At 39.1% G+C, this 17,715-nt stretch overlaps 1 protein-coding gene across 3 annotated transcripts in view; it reads right to left on the bottom strand.

Moving 5' to 3' along the window:
• Positions 1 to 17,279, bottom strand: part of ap2a1 (adaptor related protein complex 2 subunit alpha 1) — a 44,111-nt gene extending 26,832 nt beyond the window's left edge. For 2 of the 3 annotated variants that reach the window (XM_007543186.2, XM_007543187.2), the window contains exons 1-5: positions 16,470 to 17,279; positions 12,044 to 12,255; positions 9,324 to 9,517; positions 5,542 to 5,671; positions 5,358 to 5,459 (exon numbers count right to left, since the gene is read on the bottom strand). In XM_007543186.2, the coding sequence (XP_007543248.1) occupies positions 5,358 to 5,459; positions 5,542 to 5,671; positions 9,324 to 9,517; positions 12,044 to 12,255; positions 16,470 to 16,536 (705 nt within the window). In that variant the 5' untranslated portion in view covers positions 16,537 to 17,279. The remainder of the gene's footprint in view (positions 1 to 5,357; positions 5,460 to 5,541; positions 5,672 to 9,323; positions 9,518 to 12,043; positions 12,256 to 16,469) is intronic. The other variant, XM_007543184.2, reaches the window with a different exon arrangement.
• Between the last annotated feature and the right edge of the window lie 436 nt (positions 17,280 to 17,715).

Raw genomic sequence — 17,715 nt, 5'->3', positions numbered from 1 at the left:
TAGGGATTTGATTCCTTTTGGGGTGTGCCCTGGGTTCCCCATTGTTTGGGGATGGGGTCGTTGTAAGTGCTGCGGGGGTGGTGTGGGGGGGGGGGTCGTTCTATTTGTCAGGGTTCCCTTTTTTTTGTGGTGGTGGGGGTCGGTACACCATACTCAGTTTTCCTGTCTCTACCTTTGCAATCATCTTGAAACATGTCTACTAAAGATAATGTGAACATCCCACAAACAGGGTCTTCTGTGAGATTTTTGAGCTGGAACATCAAAGGTATGGGGAGCCCACTTAAGAGATCAAGGATTTTTGCCCATTTGAAACATCTTAAAGCTGACCTGGTGTTTTTACAGCAAAAACCCATATACGCACCAAAGATCAGGTCAGACTAAAATGTCCCTGGGTTTCTGATGTATTTCATTCAAATTTCAACTCTAAAGCCAGGGGGGTTGCTATTTTAGTTAGCAAATCAATTCAGTTTTCAGCTTCTAAAATTATTTCGGATAAAAATGGTAGATACTTAATTGTTATTGGTAAATTATTCCATGTCCCAATTCTGTTAGTGAATATATATGCCCCCAACTTTGATGACCCTAACTTTATGAATAAGCTTTTTGAATCTCTTCCTTCTTTAGATAATAATCTCCTTATAGTAGGCGGGGATATGAATTGTGTCATCGATCCCAAATTAGATAGGTCTGCCCCACGCAGTTTGGTCCCTACATTAATGTCTAGATCACTCTCAGATTTCATGTCAAAGAATGGATGCGTTGATCCTTGGAGATTTTATAATCCCCAATCCAAGAAATTTTCTTTTTCCCACTTGCATCAGTCTTTCTCTCGTATTGATTATTTTTTTGTTGACTCTAAATTAATTCCAAATGTTCTGTTGATTATCACCCTATTGTCATTTCTGATCATGCCCCTCTTTCATTAGATATTAAGTTTGCTTTTCAACATCGGTATGTCACACCTTGGAGACTCAACCCTCTACTTCTTTCAGATGAAAGGTTCAACACATTTATCGCAGCTCAAATTGATGATTTCATTGTTCTAAATCAAAATGAGAGTAATCCAATTTCATATTCTTTACTTTGGGAATCATTAAAAGCGTTTTTACGAGGACAAATCATCTCATATTCCGCCCACTTGAATAAGATTCGCAAAGCGAAATTGCTAGAACTTAGTACTGATATTACTAATCTGGATCAGCAAATTGCTATTTCCCCCTCACCAGGTTTAATTAAACAACGGGTTGACTTACAGACTGAATTTGATCTTACCACCAATGATGCAGAGCGACTTCTCTTACGGTCACGCTCTACTTATTTTGAACATGGTGATAAGGCTAGCCGACTTCTCGCTCACCAGCTTCGTCGTCGGGCAGCTTCGCATATGATCCCACAGATTATGGACTTGTCAGGCACTCTGCATCAGGATCCTACTACTATTAATTCAGTTTTTCAGTCTTTTTATTCTGTGTTATTTAAATCTGAATTTCCAGCTAATCCTACTGAAATGAATCAGTTCCTTGACAGCCTCAACTTCCCTGTGATAAACCCAAATGTTGCTAAGGAACTTGACTTGCCTTTAACCATAGAGGAGATTGTTGCTGCCATGAAAAGCATGCAAAGTAACAAAGCTCCCGGTCCGGATGGATTCCCTGTTGAATTTTTAAAAAAATTCCAGGACAAGCTATCCCCAATACTCCATGCGGTATACAAAGAGTCACTACAAAAGGGCAGTCTCCCTCATACTTTAACACAAGCCTCTATTTGTCTCCTCTTAAAAAAAGGATAAAGATCCCAATATTTGTAGCTCATACAGACCTGTCTCTTTAATAAATGTAGACGCTAAGATCCTTGCTAAGGCTTTGGCTTGTCGTCTGGAAAGTATAGTACCAACTATTGTTTCACATGAGCAAACTGGATTTGTTAAGGGGAGGCAACTCTTCTTTAATGTCCGTACACTCCTGAACATTATTTACTCTAAAACCTCCACTGAAATACCTGAAGTTGTGATCTCGGTCGACGCTGAGAAAGCGTTTGACAGAGTTGAATGGGATTACTTATTTGCAGTTTTAAAGAAATTTTGACTGGGTGATGCATTCATTTCTTGTATACATCTCTTTTATGTTTCCCCTCATGCTAGTGTCTCCTCCAATGGTATTCAATCCAGTTTTTTCAGACTTTTCCGCGGCACTAGACAGGGATGCCCGTTATCCCCTTTATTGTTTGCTCTGGCTATAGAGCCTCTCTCAATCTTTTTAAGGTGAAAGTGTTAGAGGTAACACTTTCACCGGAATTTCCCGATTAGGTACAGAATTCAAACTATCTCTTTATGCTGACGATTTATTGCTGTACGTTTCAAACCCTAGTCTTTCCATCTCGTCAATTTTATCTGCTTTTCAAAGATTTGGATCTTTTTCTGGTTACAGAGTAAATATTGCTAAAAGTGAATGCTACCCTATCAACGCAGCTGCATTAAAGCTTTCACACTGACATTCCGTTTAAGTTGAGCTGCTCTGGTTTTAAGTACCTGGGTGTCAGTGTAACAAGGTCATTAAGCTCTCTTTTTGCTGCTAACTTTTTGCCTTTCATTTCTAAAATTAAATTGGACCTCCAAAGATGGAATAGTTTACCTCTTTCACTTATAGGTAGAATCAATGCAATTAAAATGAATGTTTTACCTAAATTCTTGTTTTTGTTCAATAGTCTTCCACTGTTTCTGCCGAAACATTTCTTTAAAATGTTGGATCAAGTTATTTCTGGCTTCCTATTGTGTGGTAAATCACCCAGAATCTGCAAATCCACTCTTCATAGATGCAAATTCAGCTGTGGTTTGTCACTTCCAAACTTCCTGCTGTATTATTGGGGGGCCCATATCCACAAAATTTCATTTTGGTTTGGATCCCTGAACTTCCCATGGTGCAAGTTGGAAGCAAAATCATGCTCCCAATCCTCACCAATTGCTCTTCTCACTTCCCCCATTACATCCAACCCCTCTGGCTTTACGAACAATCCAGTAGTTCGCTCCGTCTTAAAAATTTGGTGCCAGTTTAGGAGGCATTTCAAACTCAACTCAGCATCTACACTTGCTCCTTTAAGAGGAACCCCTTGTTTCAACCAGCACTCACAGATCCCGCCTTTTTGTCATGGGATAATAAAGGGCTGTCATGTTTTAAGGATTTTTACAAAGAAGGTATTTTTCGCAGCTTTACAGACCTTGCATCAGAATTTAATCTCCCCCCTTCTCATCTATTCCGGTACTTTCAAATTAGATACTGTGCCAGGGCTCTGTTTCCCGGTTTTCCTTCTAGGCCACCAAACCTGTACTGGGAGTTGTTTGAGTTGGGATCCTCTTCAAAGGTCATATATCGCTAAAGTCTACAATGAAATTCTGTCTTTTAATTCTTCACCCATTACTAAGATTAAGGCTGCTTGGGAACTCGAACTTGGTCTAAATTTGGGAGAGGATTGGTGGAATAATGCTCTTAAGAAAATTAATTCAAGCTCAATCTGTGCTCGACTTTCTCTTATACAGTTTGAAGTTTTCTTCAGGGCTCATCTCTCTAAAAATCGATTGTCGCAATTTTTCTCCGTTTCTGACATTTGTGAGAAATGTCGTGCGCCTACCTGTAATTTAACTCACATGTTTTATTCCTGTTCATCACTTCATAGTTTTTGGCAGACCTACTTTGTTACAATGTCAAAGATACTTTCAGTGGTTATTAAACCTTCTCTCCATGTTGCCATATTTGGGCTTCCAGTTAACTACAAACAGTTCACTTCCAATCAATTGGACGTCTTAGCATTTACTTCCTTATTGGCAAGACGCCGTCTTCTTTTCCACTGGAAACTAACTAAACCACCCTCTAGCAATCAGTGGCTAAAATACACCATGTCTTTTCTAAAATTGGAGAGAATTAGATATTCAGTGAAAGGCAACTCAGCCAAATTTTATAACTTATGGTGCCCTTTCATGACATTCTTTCACTCTCTTCAGTCTCTTCCCCAGGATTGAGTGCTACACCCCATTCCACCCTTTCCCCCTTCTTTTTTTTTCCCCCTCTGTTTTCATTATTTATTTATTTATTTTTATTTATTTTTTTACTAGGTTTGTTCTTGTGTCTTGTTCACTTAAGAAAAAGAAAAATACTCATAGGAGGTAAATTGTATGCCTTTTGTCAGTTATGTACTTTTTACCTCTTCTATACCTGTATCCTGTTCGTTTCTATCGATGCCATAAAGAAGGTGTGTATCATAGGTCATAAGATATTCTTATGACCTATGTTAAGAGTAAAGATTTTGCCTGTAATGTCTTGTTCTCTTCTAATAAAAATATTAATTAAAAAAAAAACAAAAAAAACAAAAACTCTATTAAGACTTTAGCAACAAACAACCTTTTATCGAGAGCTGCTTATACAGTCACGAGCTATCTTTGTCGAAGTAGATAGAGTGATATATCCCCTGGCCAATAAAATTCTGGAAACACTTTATTTGACGAGGTGAGCGTAAACCTGACATGACACTGTCATAAACATGACATAACAGCTGTCAAACATGAAGGAGTCCTCGTGGATGTTTATGACTTATGTCATTCGGTATATAGTGACACTCTGAATGCAAAGTTGACACTTTTTTAATGGACTTTTAATGCAAAGTTACACTTTGCATTAATGCAAAGTGTAACTTTGCATTAATAGTGTCATTTACCAAATGACACTTCAAGACAACAGTTGTAAACATTCATAAAGACTTCTTCCTGTTCATGACTCTTATGTCATGTTTATGACGGTGTCATATCAGTCTTATGCACACCCCATCAATTAAAATGTTTCCAAAATGCTTTTAAAGAAAAAAAAAGACCATTAGTTGATATTAAAATAAACATCTCTGAAAAATTAATGAAAAAAATTCTGGCTGTGGAATATGAGTGAGTGATATGATCTTAACATTTGATCACAATATTTTATAATAGCTACTATTTTGATAGAGATATAAATGATAATGTATTACATCTTTTTAGGCAACACCATTCATAGCACCACGTAGTGCTGTAGAAAAGTCTTATTTGTAATCAGCTCTCATTTCATATTTTTGAATGTACTTATATTTTTTGATGCTTGTGAAGAACCCAAAGGAAAAAAACAAAAAAACAAACACATTTTAGTTTTTTTTTTTTTTTTTTACATTAACTGACATTTATTGTGACAATGATAAATCAAAATTCTTATAACAAAAAATTGTCCATGATAAATGTAAGTGATCATGGAATACAGATCTGAACTTTCATCAAAAATAATGCTTGGAAATGAACAGCATTTACAGAAATTAAAACCCACAAAGTGTTTTGTTGCCACACTCACCCGGCTGAGTCGGGACACAGCCAAAGAAACGCATGTCTTGAACTCATCTGGATTCTTCTGGCTCAAACAGGTGATGAGAGAGATTGCTGCTGTCACAACACCCTGCATCACAAAGAGCTCACAAATTTAGTGACCAATTAGTGTCAACAGCTCATTTTGATGCAACCTGCATCTCAGCTCTTACCATGTGTTGGTCGTTGAGCAGGTGCACCACACGTGATGTCCATTCACCCATCAACACCAAGTCAGGCGATGTCTTATAGAGGCGTAGCAAACACAAGGCAGCTGATTGCTTAACGCTGTCCATCGTGTCCCTTTGGTTCACAAATACAAAGTACACAAATAAATCAGATAAATGGGTTTTCACAGCAGATCATTAGCTGAAGGAGGAATGGCATATCCTGCTCTCCTTTGTCCTTACTGATAACTTTGCCTGCGTGTTATTTTAAAGTCACAGTTTTTAAAATTATACTTACACTGTCAACATCATAACTGGACTACTTCAAACCTAAGGACTGTGGAAGGCTTTTATTTTTATTTCTACTTTGTCCACTTCCAAGCTGAACCAAGGCAAGATACCTCTGGCCAACTCTGGGGACATTAGCAGTATAATACAAAGACTCCAATCGGCAGAAATAAAGATTCAGATTTCGCAGAGGAATACCAAGGTCAACATAGGTTCAACTCTACTAAGGACTCAAAACAACGACCAGCTCAGCATTACACAATGTCTGTAGTCAATAGAAATGAAGATTCAACAGCTGGAGGTGAACTTTGAGGTAAATGCTGCCTGTGGAAATGAAACAACTCTTCCTCAAATCAACTGAGAACTCGCATGCCCCACACCAAACAGCTCAACCTGAACTCTCTGGGAGTTAAGCTAGAAAAAAAAAAGTCTCACTTCGAATCTGACGAGACAACCAACAGGGAAAACCCTTCATCTAGACCAGAAGTCTCATTCTCGCGGCCCGCGAGCCAATTGCGGCCACAGGACGACATCTCGTGGCCCCCACCGTGATTTGAAAGTATAACATTAGTGTGGCCCACAGGGTGAGCGGACCTCTGAAGGAAGTCCCACCTGCCGTTCCTTGTCATGGCTGATATTCGGTGCTAGGCTAAGCTACACTGATTTCATGGACACTACGCTTGTAACAATAGTCTGGCGGATGATGGAACAGGCCGGTACCAGTTGAAACCAATATGTAGTGTACTTTTATTTTTCTCTTGCTTTTCTTTTATTTTGTTTGTATTTCATCTAATTCATATAAAGCACTTTGAATTGCACTGTTGCTGAAAATGTGCTATATAAATGAAATTACCTTGCTTTACCTCTGAGGGAAACCTCGCCTTCAAACAACAGGTTTGATGCAAAATCAGCACATCCACCCCACAAAGTGAACACCAAGAAAACGAAACAAATGCCAAAAGTGCTCATTGTTGGAAATGAGGCAGTAAATGTAATGAGTTATTTTTGCAATGCTAAGACGACGAGAGCAATTTTCTTCCCCAATGACACAGTGTCTGATATAACAGAGAAAATACTCTCTCTAGCCACTGATCAGCCAAATATTGACTCTAGTTCTACATATTGGTACTAATGATCTGGCAAAACAAAGATCAGAGATTCTGAAAAAGGACTATCACTCTTCTGAACACTATCGGAAATCTAAAAGAAGATGTTTCTCAGTGGTCCAACTTCATCAACTCAATGGGGAGACAAAAATTACTACAGATTGCTCATCATAAACAAACAACTGAAAAAAGCGTGCTCTGTCAGCGAAGTGACCATCTTCCATAACCACAGGATTTTTTGGCAGTGTTTTCACCTCTTTGGAAGAGGCGGACACCATCTTAAAAAAACAGGGGATAAAGCTACCGTATTTTCTGGACCATAAGGCGTACCAGATTATAAGGCACACTCTCAATTATGGCGTCCATTTCTGTCTTTAACCCATACATAAGGCGTGGTGGATTATAAGACGCATGCTAAAACATACAGTCAACCAAAAAAAAATAAATAAAAATAAAACGGTAAGTTTAGTTGAACTTTATCCAACTATGTAACAATACACTCAAGTCATTTTTTCTTCTTCTTCCACAAATCCATCAAAATCCTCCTCTTCTGTATCTGAATTGATCAGCTGGGCAATTTCGCCATCAAACATGCCAGGTTCCCTCTCATCATTGTCGGAGTTAGACTCGTTGCCAGGTGGCTGTTCAGCAATGATGCCGGCTTTTGCGAAAGGTCAGACAACAGTTAAGGCAGATACATTAGCCTAGGGGTCCACAATAAATTTACAAATGGTGGCGTAACTCGCCCGGCGCTGCCTCCCCGTTTTAGTAAACCTGTGTTTACACGTGTGTTCTGTCATCCATCGCTCCCACGCCGCTCACAACTTCTGTTTGAATGTCCTGTTTATACCAATGTCCAGCGGTTGGAGTTCTTTTGTTAATCCTCCCGGAATGACGGCAAGCTCCGAATTAGTTTGCTTCACTTCCCTTTTTCACAGTAGCAGTGAGATGGGTGCGCATGGAGTCGCAGATGAACAGGGACGGTGATGCGTGGAAAAACCTATTTGGTTTTTACCGGAGGCGTATGCTGCAGAACTCGGACAACAATTCTCTGATTGGTTTATCGCTGCTGGCGTACGTACTGTACACTTTATGTCTCTGTGTCAGGGACAGATTTTGGAATTCAGTGCACACATAAGACGCACTGGATTATAAGGCACACTGCTGATTTTTGAGAAAATGTAAGGCTTTTAGGTGCGCCTTATAGTCCGGAAAATACGGTACTCACTGAAAACCCTTTTCATTTTACAACAAGAACAATGTGATCACTGCTTCACAAAAAGAGCCTCAAGGACATCCAATTAGGATGCAACCCTCCACGTATCAGGAATAAACTATTCCAAAACAAACTGACAAAACATCAACCCCTCCTCCCCTCTACCCCGCTTTCCCATTCTTTCATTGCAGTCACAAAACACCTATGAAGAAATGTCTGGACATGAGTTTCTCAAATTTATGGATGAATGAATGAACATGTTCTCCTCAGTCTTCTCTTCTTAGTGCTCACATCTCAGCCTTTACTTCTTCTAAGCCACCTGACTCCTAAAGGATCCACCACTCTGTTCTTCTAAGGTCTGAAACTGGGATCCAGACATTTTGTTTAATTCAAGGTCACTTCACCACCCACGACTCCCGGCAAATATGGAAGGGCATCAAGCCCATCACAAACTACATCAGGGATGCACAATGCTTAAGGGACCCCTCACTGCCAGATGCACTCGATAAGTTCTATGCCCACTTTGAGGATCCCAACACCCTCTCAGCACCTGATGACACGCCCCTCTGTGTGACCACAGCAGATGTGAGGAAGAACCTCCAGGGAATCAACTCCCATAAGGCTGCAGGCCCTGACTACATCCCAGGGCGGGTACTGAGGGACTAAGCACATCAGCTGTCTGAGGTGTTGGTGGACATCTTCAACACCTCACTGTCACTGGTTTCAGTCCCCACCTGCATGAAGACTACCACTATTGTCTCTGTGCCCAAGTGCTCCACAGTGACAGGCCTGAGTAACTACTGACCTCAACATCAGTAGTCATGAAGTGCTTCAAGAGGCTAGTCATGACTAGCCTCTTTAGCCTCTTTAATGTGGGTCATGACCCACATTAAAGGCTCCATTGATGTCACTGTGGATCCACATCAGTATGTCTACAGAAAGAACTCCACCTTTGACTTTGTAGTTTAATGTCTTTAAATTGGGCCTCTGTCTCTTTAAAAAGACAGAGGCCCAATGTAAGGCTTTTAGGCGCACCTAAAGAATCAACCAGATGCGTTTTTGATGAGGAACAACATCATAACATCATGTAAATCTCAAAAAAGTCGATTGTACTATGACAACCAAACGTTTCAGTTTATTTCAGCTTCCTCCCATATCCCACCCTTAACCAGACTCACCCAGCCACCAAGATGCGAGGGATCTCACTGGCAAAGGCCTCAGCCATCTCCCGGCTGCCCACATTGGCGATGCAGTGAAGTGCCAGGCACATGAAGGTTGGATTACGGCTAGACAGGTCATTCTTGATGGCGTTATTGATTAAACGAATCAGCTCACTGTTGCTGTTCACCAGCACTGAGATAAACAGATAGCCCTGGAGAGAGAGACACAGCAGATGACCATTCAAGTTTAGGGCTGCAACTAATAAATTATTTTAGTAAATTGATTATTCTGATAAATAATTTTAAAAAATGGCAGATTTTTCATTTCACCATTTAAGTTTTTTTAAATACAATATTAGAAATGAAAAGAAATACACAAATGGTCATTTTCTAATTTAAAGGAACATAAATATATCATTGCATAAAATGTGATTCAGCATTCATTTAGTGAATGTGAACCAGGTGAAGCTAAAGCTGCCACTTGGGTTTCGACTAAATTGTATTTCCAGACAGGGTGTTTATATATATATATATATATATATATATATATATATATATATATATTTTTTTTTTTTTTTTTTAATCTTAAATACAAAATGTAAATGTATTTTCTACAGTGCTGGCTTAATTACTGATCTGACTGTGTTAATATTTTAGCAAGCTCACTTCTTCTTGAGTCTGTAAACTCAAGTTAATTAAGTGATTACTAAATTAGTTGATTTAGTCCATGGGCCAGACCATTTTTTGGTCTCTCTCAGGGTGGCAAAGTCTGTTCATATTTTTTTAAATGATACATGTCTCTAGACATAATACTTTCCACATCGCAGATAGGACATTACGGTTAAATAAACCTATTATGTTGGAAAGCTTAACTTTAATTAAATCAAACCGATGTGCTCTGCTTTGAAATACTTTATAAACCAAACATTTTTCAACCAGACCTGTCTGAATAATATCGGTGTTTAACTCCCACTCATTGGGGAAAGCTAGCGGGAGTTTTTATAACAATGTGCCAGGAGTTAGGTGTTTTCTCTCGGTATACCGAACCTGGAGCGCCCAGCCAGCTGACAGCTGGCGAAGGGAGCTGGCTGTTAACGCAGCGGTAGCAGACAGGTCCGAAAATGTCAGAGCAATATTGCAATTAGGTGATGTATTGATGAACCGATCAGTTAACTGAGATTTACACACTTGCATTCTCGCCTAAAAATGTTGTACCAAATCACATTGTGTCATTTCAAGTGTTACATTGCTAAATAATTTGTCGCTATTCATCGCCATTGACGCTCTGCCTGAATGCCCAGTTGGAACCCGCAATGAATTATGGGATACCGTGGGCCATGAAGGATACACCGGACCCATCTTTCAAATCTGGGGAAAAGAAGGATGCATTTGAAGGATGCATTTGAAGGAGTCTATGAATTCGGACAGGCCTTGTCGCCACGCTATGACGTATTCGGCCTACAAATCCATCCTTCGAAGGATGCAGACCCTGAATTCGGACACAGCTAATGACTCAGCTACTTTGGAAGGGCTACCATACCAAAATATTGTCTAGAGACATGCATCATTTAAAAAAAAATATGGGCAGACTTTGCCACCCTGAGAAGGACCAAAATCTCAGGGCCATCTGGCCCATGGACTACAATGTAGAAATCATTGATGCACTTGGTCATTTGCACTTTGAAATCTCATATTTGATCAGTAAGCCCAATTTAGACAGAAGTATAAATAAATTTTTACAAATTCATGTTAAGATACTTTTCTCCTACAAAAAACTTTATGCAAATGGTAATCATGTTTTTGAAAGTAAGTCATTTAATTGCTTATTTTCTTTGGTAGCCATTATGAATTTTTGAGTTTTTATTAATAAGATAATACTTTATTTATCCCCAAAGGGGAGGTAAATTTGCTTGTCCCACCATAGCAGACAACAAAAATTAATAATAGTATTAAAACCTGGCTGCGGCTACACAGAGCTAATAATAGCATTTCATGCAAAGAGATGAAATGCTCTTTGCATTTCTTACTTTTGTGTTCTAACCCAAAAGTTAACACTTTTGTGCTAGAACACTTTAACCCAAAAGTGTTCTTAGTAAAAACAACTAATAAAGACAGATGGATTATCTTTTGTAATCCCTTTACTTAAAAAAAATATTGATACATCAATTAAAATTTCCAAGTACTAGTTTTGTCCTTCAATAATATTGTTTATAATGCATGGATGGTTTCCACATTTCCTGAAAAGGATCTAAAAGAAATTTGTCTGAACAGTAATTTACTATGGTGGACAAAACCCAATCCACCAATAAGATGGAGGGTGACTCATCCTTTTTCTGCCTACTCAACATTTCCTGTTCCTGAGAAAACTGTCCAGAACCAAATTAGGAAATGGCCACAGACAAGCAGTTTAACTTGTACATTTGAGCACAAACCACATTATGTGTTGCTTATGTATCTCAATCACCAATCATTAATTTGGTGTAAAAAAAACTGCAGTTGTTAAGGTTTCTTCACAATGACTATCACAACTAAACATCAAATTGTAACCAACTTTTCATAAAAATTACTAAATTCATTCTTAAATAAAATGTTTCCACAGAAAAGTTTTAACTTTATGCTGGTGAAAAACATAAAACTTCCTTGCAGCCACACCATTCTAGGGCTTTAGTCCTTCTGTGCAATTTAAAATCTCTGCTCTTGATGTCAAAATGATAAGAAAACAACAACAAAGGACTTACGATCTGTTTCTCTGTGTACTTGTTGGAACTAAGTAAATTGACTGCCTCCATGTGTCCAAAATCAATATCATGGCCCAGCAGGAAGATGAAGAGCAGCTTGCAGACATATTTCTTCTTACTGTAACCATCCAGAGCCTTGTCACCTTTGAACTTCGAGCGGATGTTGGCAAGCTCCTTATTTATCCGTTTGATTTCAGCCTCCTTGCTCTTACCTGAGAGACAGAAAAATGTAGTTTCATTATCAGCAAGGTAGCCATGAGTAATCTGGTTTAAATTAAATCTCTTACATTCAAGAAAAAAAAGCTAAAACATTTTAAATCATCACTTCTTGAGCAGAAAGTGACCAGTTTTTAAAATTACAGAAAATGCAGAATACATCCCAGAATGTGAAAGCTGGGATGCTAGTCCCAGAATGCTAGGAGCATTTTCCCCTAGCATTCAGGGGCTAGGGGCCCCAGAATACCCCTATGCATAAATATATAAACATACATAGCATTCTGGGGCTATGGGCTACCCCCAGAATGCTAGCCTCTAGCCCCAGAATGCTAAGGGATAATGCCCCTAGCACAGTGGTTCTTAACCTGGGTTTGATCAAACCCCAGGGGTTCGGTGAGTCGGTCTCAGGGGTTCGGCAGACCCTCTGCCGCGGAGGTAAAGACACACTGTGTAAAGTCGTGATGACGCTCCCCGCTTTGCCATCACTTGCTGCAGAAGATCACATTACATTGCTGAGCCAATCAGAGCTGCGGAGGAGCCTTGATTGAAGGAGTTTCACTCTCAGCATGGATTTGAACTTGTGTCTTTAATTACTTCAGCAAAGCTCAGTTTTTACCAAATTCTGTAGCTTTCAGTGTACTTCTAAATCTGCTCCTTAGTCGCATCTTTTCGGGGTTGCTACTGCCTGTAGTGGCGTGGGGGTGGTAACGCAGCTAATATAATTACATTACTAAATCAGAATACCATAAACTATTTTGTGTGTCTGCAGGGGGTGGGGGGTGGGGAATAAGAAGGGTTCGGTGAATGCGTGTATGAAACTGGGGGGTTCGGTGCCTCAAAAAAGGTTAAGAACCACTGCATTCTGGGGCTTTACATTTGAAATCCCTCCAAAATATAACAATGGGTGTCACAGCTATACTAGCTGACAGTGGTGCCCAGTGTGTGAGGTTCTTATTTTTTCAGCTATAAAAAGAACACGATGTGTTTTCTCTGTAAAACTAGTACACCAGTTTCACAAATGGTTACTTGGGAATTTCAGTCAAAATACTATTTGTATCAGTATTATCACAACAAATGTTCACTTTAAATCTGCTAGCTTACCAGCCCTTAGCCTCAGTATAAGTCAATCTAAGTCAGGCTTCAGATAAGTTTCAGGGCATCTTATTTACTGAACAACTGTGATTCAATGACAATGTTTTTCATAACATTTTACAAGAGAACAAGCCTCAGAACATCAAAGTCATGTTTCTATTTCCCACAGTTAATCAAAAATCCCAATGACAGGAGTCAACAACCTTAGCTAAGTCAAAGAGCCAATGTAAGGTAAATAATAAGCAGGTACACTGTTGCGCAAAAGCCACTAAGAGCCTCCCAAAATATGCCTTTGGCAAAAACAGTGTTGAAGATAAGGAGAAATCAGATTGCTTAGAGACATTTTAGCTTATTTTATAAAAATTCTGAGCCTTGGTTTGCAAAGAAATAACCTAGCAAAAACAAACTATTACTATGTTTAATCTGAAATATATATATATATATATATATATAAATATAATATTTTACAAAAGTCAGACAATAGCAAATCAATGCACAAGGAAAATAAATGAAAACAAATGGCAATGTCTAGATAAATTCATGGATAAGGAGACTATTCAGGGACATCAAGAAATCACTAAAGAGAACCAGGGATAATGCAGAAAACAACGAGCAATTGCTGTTTGAAATGTAATTTCATAATAAACTACTGCACATAATTACAACAATGCTGCTTGAAATAGTTATTATTCATCATTAGGCCTGTCACGATAACAAATTTTGCTGGACGATTGTCTAAAAAAATTATTGCGATAAACGATAATATTGCTTCAAGACCTTTTGACACCGATTTAATGGAAATGACTAAAAATACATGCAATTTCCTGATACACCTTATTTTCAAAATAACACATAACACTGGAACTGATAAACTAAATAAAACAACCAAAAACAAAAATAAAATGGATTCTCAGTCTCCATTAACAAAAAAACGTACTTGAATAAAAACTAAACAATAAATAGTGCATTCAACCAAAAGAGTGCAGATTATGAAGTCTGTATTGCCCTTCAGTAATCTCTAGATTTAAATAGAAAAAACGGGCACATCCGCAATGCAATAGTTCACACTACACCATTTTTTGCCCGTTTTCCCCTTATGACAATCTTAGATCGTTGGCCGATCTAACCGATCATCCTGCAGTGTGTGGTGTGTTACGGTAGAGCTTCGTGGCCGCTCCGAAATAAATCAGGGGTTTTCCCCGACTGGGAGCTAAACGCTGAATGTGACAGGTAGCCAATCAGAAAGCCGGATTCTCTTCCTGCTTTCTGAGGGGAAATTATGGAGGGGAATCCCAAACAGCTGACACAGCGCAACCCGAAGTCCAGCGGACATCGGAGATGATATGTGGAAACAACATAAATATTTATTTATTTCGTGCAAATATAGAAATGACAAGGGGAGGAGTTGGAGCCAAATTGCTACCGCAGTTGATAAACCCGGTAAGTTTTCAGCTGTTCTTCGTCAACGTGACATAAATAGGTTATATTTCATTCAGTCAGAACTTTACGCTGACTCTAGCCACATGCATCACAGGTAGATTCTAGTAAAGCATTGATTAATGCCTAATATTAAAATTAGTTAACTGGACTTGCAGCCGTTATTTTGTGCCCATGTGGCTGGACACCACATGGCACGACGAACCCGATCGAACCGTTATACCTAGGATTTCTGTGGCTAATGCGTCTTTCAGGTTTTGAAAATAGGCTGACAGTCGGCGACAACTCATGTAATGTGCGCTGGACATTAGACTAAGGAAATGAGGAAGAGAGGGTAAGTGGAGAGCACCGGAGTTGAGCCTTTTTTATTCAGTGTCATCAACATTAAGAAAAAAAGGCAGGAAGATACGATAAAGACAATAATTAAAATGAGGTCGATAGGTTTAATTTATCGTCTGATTAATTGATTTATCGTTTATCGCGACAGGCCTATTCATCATGTTTTTCATAATATTCCATTCAGTATCGATTGTCTCAATTATCCTGAAACTATGTTTCCAGCTCTGATAAATGCTGTGGAAATCAGAATTACGCAGTTTATGCTCCACTCCTCATGACTGCCGACTGACCCATTACGTTCTAAAAATTGGATGTTTTTGTTGATGGGTGAATTAACTTTTTCTCTTTTTTTTTTTTTTTTACCATGATTGCTTCAGGCTGCTCCAATTTACACATTTCAATCAAACTCAAAATAAGATAATGTAGGAAATGAATCATTTGGAAATTTCTCAGTTCAAACAGACTTCTCCAACAACATGGATTATACATAGGGGCTAATGTTTACATCAGTAATGCTTACTGCTTGAACCAGGCTAGGGATGTCCAAGTCCAGGCCAGAATTTTATATCACTTAGTTGTGTTTAAAACAGAAAGCAATTAGGGCGCAACTGAATGAGACTAATCTCATGCTAAAAGCAATTTTAGAACACCAACAGCAATTATAAATATCACCTATGTCTTTGTTTAGAAATAAATATTTATTTGGAAATCATTTAGGAAAAAATTAACAGCTTGTGATATACTTTACATGTACATGTTCTATTTGATAAGTAGGATCAATGGGATATATGTGACTGAATTGATTTTTTTTATTTTTGCAAAGTGCCTAGAGATCATGTTCGTTCTGAACTGGCATTAAATAAACTAAACTGAATTACATTTTGTGGATAGATACTTTGTCCTGGAACATGCATTAGATTTTTTAAATAAAATTGTGACGGGTTGAGCTCAGCAGTGTATCTTAATTAATTGAGGGGAAAGGTCATGTCGGGGTGCTTAAATCCTTCACTCCCTAAAAACAGACCTGTGCACCTGACACGGGCTGCTAATGCTTCAAGGCGGCAGTCCTATAGCTTAAAAAAAGGCTGACTCGGATGTTTTATAAACTCAGAAAATCAAGAGCCTTTCAATTGCATTGAAGCATTAGACCGCATTAAGTGACAGGTGTGGTTGTATAAAGGTTACGTTTAAAGTAACATTTGAGTATAGTTATAGTATGTAGAGTAATGTGACACCACGTCACTTCACAGAGTCTCCGTAAAACCAACCAATTGAATGTAAACCTGTGCGGTCGGGATTAAATGAAACATATCAGCAAGCAGATCAAAGTAAAGCCACTTACAGTTTCTAATGTCCGAGATGAAAACGGCTAATCCGCGCATTCCATCTCCCTTCGACACAGCCGGCATTTTTGCAGATTCCTTTCCTCACTCCGGCCTTCTCTGGAAAAACAAGCCGATGCTGGACAGCCTTTTACGCAGGACTGGAGTGGAAGATGGCCAACTTAACGTTCAGAAAGAGCTAACTAATTTGCACGTCCAGTCGCTCCTCACAATTCGGCAAATAACACTTGTCCAACTACAGATTGTATGTTTGACGGTGGCTAGTCCAAGTCGCATTTGCTAGATTCACTGGACGGAGAGGAAAAGTCCAGCAACAAGACAGGTTAACGCTTTCCTTGTTAGCTGGCTTGTTTCCGCTAGCTCTGACAAGCTAACGTTATTTCATTCAAACCTTACCTCGCTCGGGCTAGAAGTGACGCGCAACACCAAGAAGAACAAGTCGTTGAGCTTAAAAATGTCTACTAGTTGGAGGTGTTGGAGATGAAAGCAGACAGGCGTGTTGGTATGAATATCGACTGAAAAATGATGTTAAGTTTATTCGACTCGCGAGGACCGTTAAGCTAGTTCAACAGCTAGCTGGCTAGCTATATCATTCAAAAACAGCAAAACCAGCTGACCCGAATAACTCGGCAGGTTTTAACTTGCCACGGAACGATAGAAATCTGCGGTACTGCCTGTTTTTGTTGTCGTAAGTGTTGACCTCAGTGTGGCGTCCGTTGTAATTTACCAGCTTCCACTCACGGTCGGAAGGCTCGTGACAGCAAAACAACGTGGCCGCGCGACGCAGCCGTGAACGTGCACGCTATGAACAGCCAACGGGGCACGATGGAAAGCTCTTAAAGCTGAGGGAAGCACTTAAATGTACCCCCTAGTTTAAACGGATGCCTGCCCAAAATTGCATCCCCTCTCGCGGGAGCGCGCATCGCTCTAAAGTCTCGCATATTGACGAGAAACCGGACTGACATCTTGTGGGATCTTAGAATGATTCGAGGGCTCTTCCAGGTACCATAGCTGGATGGTATGGTGTATGGAATATTATTTTTAAATACGTTTTTATTTTGTTATGTATTCCTACTTGTTCTCAGACTTTGAGAAACATTTATTTATTTATTTATTTATTTATTCATTCATTCATTCATTCATTCATTCATTCATTCAGCCTTGACGGTTGAGTAATTTGAGTCTTTTATACGTGTTTTAAAAATTTTAAGTACTTTTTAAAAGTACATTAAACAATCTAGTTTG

Source organism: Poecilia formosa, unplaced genomic scaffold, assembly GCF_000485575.1.
Source record: "Poecilia formosa unplaced genomic scaffold, Poecilia_formosa-5.1.2 Scaffold781, whole genome shotgun sequence".
In the NCBI taxonomy this organism is placed as follows: domain Eukaryota; kingdom Metazoa; phylum Chordata; class Actinopteri; order Cyprinodontiformes; family Poeciliidae; genus Poecilia; species Poecilia formosa.
This window is presented reverse-complemented; position numbering and strand designations above follow the sequence as displayed.